The 8,735-nt window shown below is 50.8% G+C and overlaps 1 protein-coding gene across 3 annotated transcripts; it reads left to right on the forward strand.

Annotated features, from left to right (window-relative positions):
* Positions 1–695: 695 nt before the first annotated feature.
* Positions 696–7,355, forward strand: srsf4 (serine and arginine rich splicing factor 4). Of its 3 annotated transcripts, XM_080516033.1 has the most exons (7): positions 696–826; positions 2,695–2,834; positions 3,197–3,214; positions 3,828–3,934; positions 4,883–5,097; positions 5,194–5,271; positions 6,532–7,355. In XM_080516033.1, the coding sequence occupies exons 1-7, from the start codon at positions 720–722 to the stop codon at positions 7,019–7,021; spliced, it is 1,155 nt and encodes a 384-aa protein (XP_080372159.1). In that variant the 5' UTR covers positions 696–719; the 3' UTR covers positions 7,022–7,355. The 3 variants fall into 3 exon arrangements, with proteins under 3 accessions (XP_080372159.1, XP_080372160.1, XP_080372161.1); XM_080516034.1 differs by lacking the exon at positions 3,197–3,214; XM_080516035.1 differs by lacking the exons at positions 696–826; positions 2,695–2,834 and having other exon boundaries at positions 2,955–3,408.
* The last annotated feature ends 1,380 nt before the right edge of the window (positions 7,356–8,735 follow it).

Raw genomic sequence — 8,735 nt, forward strand, 5'->3', positions numbered from 1 at the left:
CACCAGCGGAGTGTCGCGCGAGCACCGCCCGGCTGGGTGGAGCGCGGCCGGATAAGCCCCGCCCACCGCGCCGGGGCGGGCGGGCGGAGACTTCCAAACGCCAACCCGACTTTTTTAAACGGACTGACCGTTAAAACCGAAGCGTCCGTCGATGAATCGACTCACCGATGTCCAGAAAGTTTTTTTTTTGTCTGTTAATTAAAATAAAAACTTAATTTTAAATTACATTTTTATTTTAATTTTAAAATAAAATGTTTTTCCCACCTTTGGAGCTTTGCTCACCTGGAAACAGACACACAAGACCCAATGAAAGTTTCACTGGAGGTTTCACACACACACACACACACAATAAATAAATAAACAAATAATAAATAAACTAAAATAATACACTCTGATATATTTGGAAAATAGGTAGGTTTTTTTTAAGGATTAAGTGTTTGTGTTACTTTTTAAGATGTGCTTGTGGCACCTTACTTTTTCAGTGAAAAGTGTATTACAAATAAAAATAAAAATTATTATTATTATTATTATTATTATTATATAATAACTGTTTCAAATTACAGTACAGTAATCAGTGCCGGTGAAGCCACGCCCACGGTGCCGCCGACCAATCACATTGAACACCAGGTGACGTATACCACCCCGGGCCTCCCCCGGGAACGCGCATCGTGCGTCACCAGTCGAGTTCACGCGGTTCGCTGCACGCGCAGGCAGACAATATGTCGCGGGTGTACATCGGCAGGCTGAGCTACAGAGCCCGGGAGAAGGACGTGGAGAGGTTCTTCAAGGGCTACGGGAAGATCCTGGAAGTAGACCTTAAGAACGGGTACGTTACCGTCCGTCCCCGCCGGTGGGAGAGCGGGCCGTGTGCCCGGGCCTCGCCGGGCAGATGGCTCCGTTGTCTGGGCCTCGCTCGAAGCCCTGCGGCCTGCTAATGCTAACTAGCATGTGATTCAAACGAACGTGTCGCTTTTGTTAGCTTTTTTATTTTTTATAGATTGAATCGAAAGCGTGTTTCGTTCGGTGCTAAACTTGGGAAGCACGCGGCGGCGACGTGGTTCCGAGAGGATAAATGTTAATTCGTTCTCATTTAAATCTCAGCAACCCGCGTCGAGGTCCGTTAGCCGCGGCGAGCTAGCCGCTGGACGTGGCAAAGTCAAAGGCAGAAGCCCACGTTTTCTGTTCCGAGCGGCTGTAAAACTGCACATCTGGAAGCAGCTGCACCCACGGTGCTTCGTCTGCACACACACACACGTGTTAAAGTCCATCCTCACGGTTTAACTAGCGGCTTTTTATTTAACCAATTCGCTCCGTTAGAGGAAACAAAGCGGAATTCCCTCACAATGTGATGCAGATTCTAGATCTATAGACGTAGTATCCTAGATTACTCATTACAGCATATATCTATTGGATATTGTACAATTGCAGGGTATATTGAATATTGCACACTTCGGATTTTGAACTTCTATTTTAAAAATGTGTATTTTTTTTGATAGATGTAGTTAGTCTATATTCTTTAATCATCCCCGAAGGGAAACTGTTTTGTTGCAGCAATCTGGTACCTAGGAATGTTATAAAATACAATTTTATATTCTATTCTATTGTATTTTATAACATTCCTAGGTACCAGATTGCTGCAACAAAACAATTTCCCTTCGGGGATGATTAAAGTTATCTATCTATCTAATGTTTATTCAGGGTGATCTATATACATCTACATCTATAGATCTACACCGTAGGACGAACAGGATGGAATTCAAATTCCGCTGTCTTGTGCTCACTGCAAAAATACCAAAGTTCACTTTGACTAGATTAAATGTCCACGTTATAAAACACCACTTCACTGCTCTGCAGCTTTTCCCCCGCTGTACTTACGTCACAGTAAGTTTCATGTTTCGTCCCGAGTCAAATAGTGAAATAATGTTTCCTGCAGGAGATTCACGCCTCTGAAGCTGCTGCGTCCTCCTCCACGTGAAAATAGTCCCAACCTCTCCAGGGACCAATACAGTGATTGTGAGGTTTTAAAGACGGAACTAGTTTATTATGATGAATAAAGTATTATGTGGAATATGGACGTGGTTACAGAGAACAAACTGATCCTTTATTTAAACGACTAGAAACACTGACATTTAAAAATTTAGTGGAGTAGAACCTTCTAGAAACCAGGTTTAAAGCTCATCTGGACATTTTACCGAACAAATTGCAAAACAGATTCGCCGAGAGAGGAAAAGTAGATCTGAACTGAAAGGAACTGAGGTTTTTTACAAAACCCAGGTTTTAAAGGAAAAATGCATCTGAATGTAAGGAGTCGGTCTGATTGTAAAACTAAAACTTCTAAATCCACTGATGTGTTTAAGAAACTTGTTAAATGATCAATGTTACAGAAATACGACACTGCGGAGCAGCAGATCAACCTTATTGATTAATTAATTTTGTATTTGATGTTTTGGGGGGAAAAACGTCTGCATGTGAATGAACTGGACTGTAAATGATTTAGTGTTGATAAGAGGTTTGACTTCTTTCTGCTCTTCATTCACATGAACTGCTGCTGTTGCGTCGTTTTAAATGAATGAAATAAATCATAAAACGAAAAACATATTAAAGCAAACGGCTCTGGTGTCTGCAGATCAAAATGTCTGTTTTTGTTGTGTTTTGTCTGGAAGTGACGTGTGTTTTGTGCCGTCCCTCCTGCAGGTATGGGTTTGTTGAATTCGATGACCCTCGCGACGCAGACGATGCCGTTTACGACCTGAACGGCAAAGACCTGTGTGGTGAGCGGGTCATCGTGGAGCACACCAAGGGGCCGCGGCGCGACGGAGGCTATGGGGCCCGGAGTAAGTGTCCGGCACGGCGCTGTTTAATCTTCATTACGGGGAGTCGACGTTTGTTAAAACTGTGTCCTTGGCGGCTGCGGCGCATTCAACTTCAATCCTAATTAATCAGACATCAGATCATGTTGCTTCTCGCGTTGAGATTTCAACATCGCTACCCGCTCTCCTTCAACTTGCTTGCGCCGCCGCCGCCAACGCGCCGAAGCACTGTGATGATTGAAGTAATGTGACTGTGACGGGGCCTCGATGCCGCCATGATCGATGTCTGTGACCACTGTGAAACGTAACCATGTCAAATATCCTGTGCTCTCAATCAAATGTCTTATCGTATCCGTTTTTTTTTTCTTTTTCTTTTTCTTTTAAAGTGACTGTCGATTTAAAAGGTAAAAAGATTTAACAAAGCACCTCAATGTTTTAATTGAAAGAGTCCTTTGCTGACTGCCTGCCCCCCCTATTGCTGGCCATGGTGTCCCCCCTTTCCAAGAGTGTGGTTTGACCATTCTGGGCCCCTGGGCAGACCAAAAAAGGGAGCCATTGTGAATGAAGACCGCTTTTCCCATTAGGCCCAGGCCGGGTGGTGAGGATGCCATGGGGGTTAGGAAGAGATGTGGGTTCAGCCTGAAACAGCAACATGTATTGTGTAACAGTCAAATGTGTCTAGATAGGCTAGCTTAGCAACTTTGCTTTAGTTCACCGTAAGTACTTTTCTCTGTTAGCTTGACTTTTTTTTGTTAGTTTTTTTTTTGGAGTCTTTTCTTTAATTAGGCCAATTGGACTTTTTAACCAAATCACATGTGTTGTACTGTAAATTAAGATTAAAGTCGTAGATGTAAACTAATGAGTTAGCGTTTGCCTTTTTAATTTTTTTAATCCCATGTGGATATTGTCAGACTTGGTAGCCTGTAGCTTGGAGTTTAGTGAGCTTTTTGTTTTTTTTTCCAGCGCAGTTGCTTTCCCGTCCTCATTTCTCCTTTTCTTTCCTTCTTACCCTGCAAGGTGGATATGGGCGCTGGGGCAGAGACAGATATGGTCCTCCCATAAGGACAGATTATCGCCTTATTGTTGAGAATCTTTCCAGCCGCTGTAGCTGGCAGGACTTGAAGGTAAGACACCTTTTCTCACTGTGGGGGAGGGGGGGGGCTGGACTGGCTCCGCCCATCTATGGGAAGAGGGGGAGGTACTTTCTCCTCGTGGTGCCATGTGCCAGAGCAGAGCTGCAGAGAATCGGTTTCACATTTTAATGGAGACTTTGATTTGATCAAGTTTGGCTTCTTTCAGAATCAATCAATCAATCAGATGTTATTTGTATAGACCTTTACAATCACCCAGTGGAACCAAAGTGCTTCACAGCAAAGCTATAAAAGAAATATATACAAGAATAATGCATAAAAACAATACATTAAATGCAGGTGTGACGGTGCTGCAGGTTGTTGGAAGCTTCCAGAGATTCATAAAAACTACATACAGAATAAATACTCCGTCCTAGACGGAGTTAAAACCTAAAAAAAAAAGGGTTTTCAGCTTTGACTTTAAAAAGGCCGAGATCGTTAGTGGTGCGAATCGGTCAGATGTTGGAGGTTTTTGTCGTTTCTTTAGTGACGGACTCGTTTCACGATGCCGCAGAGGAAACCAGAAACAAGTCTGGGTCTTTGATCTCTTTAACGAGATCAAGGACTCGTTTCACGAAACCGCAGAGGAAACCAGAAACAAGTCTGGGTCTTTGATCTCTTTAACGAGACCAAGGACTCGTTTCACGAAACCGCAGAGGCAACCAGAAACAAGTCTGGGTCTTTGATCTCTTTAACGAGATCAAGGACTCGTTTCACGAAGCCGCAGAGGAAACCAGAAACAAGTCTGGGTCTTTGATCTCTTTAACGAGATCAAGGACTCGTTTCACGAAGCCGCAGAGGAAACCAGAAACAAGCCTGGGTCTTTGATCTCTTTAACGAGATCCTTTGAAGTATTTGTGAGGATTTCGTAGTTCAGTGTCCAGGAAGTCTGAGCTCCGTCCTTCAGTCTGTCGGACTCTCCTGACCCGGACTCTCCCGCAGGACTACATGCGGCAGGCGGGGGAGGTGACGTACGCCGACACCCACAAGGGCCGCCGGAACGAGGGCGTGATCGAGTTCCGGCTGTACTCCGACATGAAGCGCGCCCTGGAGAAGCTGGACGGCACCGAGGTCAACGGCAGGAAGATCCGGCTCATCGAGGACCGGCCCGGCGCCCGCCGCCGCCGCTCCTACTCCCGCAGCCGCAGCCGCTCCAGGTAGGGTCCCGGGCGGTACGGCGTCCCAATCGGTGGATCGGTTCGCCTCCGTGACGATAAGCGTACGGCGGCCTCATGCTCCTTGCTTCTCCGCAGGTCTCGCTCCAGGAGCCGCAGGAGTCGCAAGAGTCGCAGCCGCAGCGAGAGCAGCAGCCGCAGCCGCTCGCACTCCAGGTGAGGCCCTGGTGGGGGGGGGGCCGCTGCCGCCTGGTGGCGGGGAGGGCGGGGAGCCGCCGCCGTCTGGTGGGGGTGGGGAGCCGCCGCCGTCTGGTGGGGGTGGGGAGCCGCTGCCGCCTGGGAGGGCGGGGAGCCGCTGCCGCCTGGTGGAGGGGAGGGCGTCGAGCCGCCGCCGCCTGGTGGGGGTGGGGAGCCGCTGCCGCCTGGTGGAGGGGAGGGCGGGGAGCCGCTGCCGCCTGGTGGAGGGGAGCCGCCGCCTGGTGGAGGGGAGGGCGGGGAGCCGCAGCCGCCTGGTGGAGGGGAGGGCGGGGAGCCGCTGCCGCCTGGTGGAGGGGAGCCGCTGCCGCCTGGTGGAGGGGAGCCGCCGCCTGGTGGAGGTGAGGGCGGGGAGCCGCCGCCGCCTGGTGGAGGTGAGGGCGGGGAGCCGCAGCCGCCTGGTGGAGGGGAGGGCGGGGAGCCGCAGCCGCCTGGTGGAGGGGAGGGCGGGGAGCCGCCGCCGCCTGGTGGAGGGGAGGGCGGGGAGCCGCCGCCGCCTGGTGGAGGGGAGGGCGGGGAGCCGCCGCCGCCTGGTGGAGGGGAGGGCGGGGAGCCGCCGCCGCCTGGTGGAGGGGAGGGCGGGGAGCCGCCGCCGCCTGGTGGAGGGGAGGGTGGGGAGCCGCCGCCGCCTGGTGGAGGGGAGGGTGGGGAGCCGCCGCCGCCTGGTGGGGGTGGGGAGCCGCCGCCGCCTGGTGGCTGGGAGGGCGGGGAGCCGCCGCCGCCTGGTGGAGGGGAGGGCGGGGAGCCGCTGCCGTCTGGTGGGGGTGGGGAGCCGCTGCCGCCTAGTGGAGGGGAGGGTGGGGAGCCGCTGCCGCCTGATGGAGGGGAGCCGCCGCCTGATGGAGGGGAGGGCGGGGAGCCGCTGCCGCCTGGTGGGGGCGGGGAGCCGCCGCCGCCTGGTGGAGGGGAGGGCGGGGAGCCGCTGCCGCCTGGTGGAGGGGAGGGCGGGGAGCCGCTGCCGCCTGGTGGAGGGGAGGGCGGGGAGCCGCTGCCGCCTGGTGGAGGGGAGGGCGGGGAGCCGCCGCCTGGTGGAGGGGAGGGCGGGGAGCCGCAGCCGCCTGGTGGAGGGGAGGGCGGGGAGCCGCAGCCGCCTGGTGGAGGGGAGGGCGGGGAGCCGCTGCCGCCTGGTGGCTGCAGAGCCAAACAGTCATGTTTCCTGTCCAGACGCCTTGTTGTGCGTCAGGTTGTCTCCGGGTGTTGAAGTTCCGTGTCTGTCCACAGGGCGGCGTCTCGCTCCCGCAGCCGCTCTCACAGCAAGAAGAACAAGAGCAAGAGCAAGAAGGAGGAGGAGGAGCGCAGCAACGGCGCCCAGAAGAGCAAAGAGCGCAGCCGCAGCCGCAGCCGCAGCAAGAGCAAAAAGGCCAAGAAGGACGGCAAGAAGGGCAAGAAGGACGACTCCAGGTCCCGGTCCCGCTCCCGGTCCAGGTCCAGGTCCAGGTCGGAGGTCAAGGACCGCTCCAGGAAGTCTGGCTCCAAGGGCCGCGAGCCGGCCAAGAGCGACGACGAGGGGGCGGAGCCGGAGCGCGGCTCCCGCTCCCCGTCCCCCGCCGAGCCCAAGCCCAGGGCCGCGTCCAAGTCCAAGTCCCGCTCCCCCTCCCCCGCCAAAGCCCGGTCCCAGTCCCGCTCCCGCTCCCGGTCCGCCTCCCGCTCCAAGTCCCGGTCCCCGACCCGCTCCCGCTCACCGCTCCCGCTCGTAGTTCACTTTTTGTAACGCCCCCGCCCCCGCCTCTTGTCTATTTACATTCCCCAGCCCCCGCCCCCCCTCCACCCTGGCCCCCCCCCCCCCTCCGCCCTGGCCCCGCCCCCCCTGTTTTGATAGTGCCGGAGGAAACGTGTCTTCACCTGCTAATTCCATTTGGTTTGACTTTTACTCTGCGTGTCTTTCCATTAGAGGCGTTTGTACATGAACGGGTTCATTCGTTTTATAAGTTTAATGATGGAGTGATCCTCTTCTTCTTCTCTTCTTTTTTAACTGGGCTGTAGTGGGGACGTGTTCACACTCCCAACAATCACGTTGTTTCACATTAAAGATCTCCTGTTCTGAACTCTGTTTCATCTGTTCACTGACGACTATCAGCTTTTATTTCAGCGTGACGAAGAAGTTCTCACTTTAAATCTTCACATGTTCGGTTCTACTCAGGAACATTTAGAAACGTCAGTCAAATAAAATCTCAAATATGAAACACTAAAGGGAAAGTAACCTTTAAACTACAATGAGTTTCTGTTATTTTGACGACAGGAAAGCAACTGGAGGTAAAATGAAACATGAACTCAGGATCAAAGTTCTTCAGACGTGTTTTAATGTGTTTTACACAACGAGAACCGTTATTAAAGTGATGCAGCAAAGAAAATCTCGGTTCTATAAGGAGGAAGATCTGAATATGTCTGGTGAACAGTGACACCTGCTGGACACGAGGGGAAACGCACCAAGTCCCTCATGAAACATTTGTTCCATTAGATCAGGGGTCGTGGAAGTAAAACTGCCGTCAGATTCTGAAGTCGAATTTCTAACAATTTTTTTACCATTGAAATCAGACTTTGAATTTTAAAAGTTTCTTAAGTTTCTTAGTTTCTTTTTTTGCTTCTGATTTTTTTTCAACGTCTAAAAATATTCAGTGTGTAAAAATTCAATGGTTCTAAAATTTCAGCTGCAAAAAAAATTCAGCCACAAAAAAATTCAGCTGCAAAAAAATTCAGCCGCAAAAAAAATTCAGCCGCAAAAAAATTCAGCCGCAAAAAAAATTCAGCCGCAAAAAAATTCAGCCACAAAAAAATTCAGCCGCAAAAAAAATTCAGCCACAAAAAAATCCAGCCGCAAAAAAAGTTCAGCCGCAAAAAAAGTTCAGCTGCAAAAAAAATCCAGCCGCAAAAAAAGTTCAGCTGCAAAAAAAATCCAGCCGCAAAAAAAGTTCAGCTGCAAAAAAAATCCAGCCGCAAAAAAAGTTCAGCTGCAAAAAGAATTCAGCCACAAAAAAATTCAGCTGCAAAAAAAATCCAGCTGCAAAACAGCCAGAATCTCTGCGCCATCAGGACGATGCAATCGACACTTGTCTCGTTCACCCAACGTCCAATCAGGGGAAGCTTTGTTGGTCACGTGACCAGAGCAACGCTGGGCCAGAGAGGATTTATGCCATTTATGTGTGTAAATTCTACAAAGACATTAAACCACATTGCAAATCACCAGGAGTTATGAAACAACATACCGGTATGTGACAAACTTTTAATGACGTGTGAAAATGTTTTCAAAGAAATTTAATGTATGCAACGTTTTACATGCAGAAAATAGTTCAATTTTCTCCTGTTTGATTTTTGGCAAAAACACATTCTAACCTCCCCATAGTGCTTCTGGCACCGCCGTCAATCACCTGCTTATGTTTGTTAACATTTGTTTTTGCCATAACAAGCACTGCGCAGATTAGAGTATT

This window comes from Blennius ocellaris, assembly GCF_963422515.1.
Source record: "Blennius ocellaris genome assembly, chromosome: 20".
In the NCBI taxonomy this organism is placed as follows: Eukaryota; Metazoa; Chordata; class Actinopteri; order Blenniiformes; family Blenniidae; genus Blennius; species Blennius ocellaris.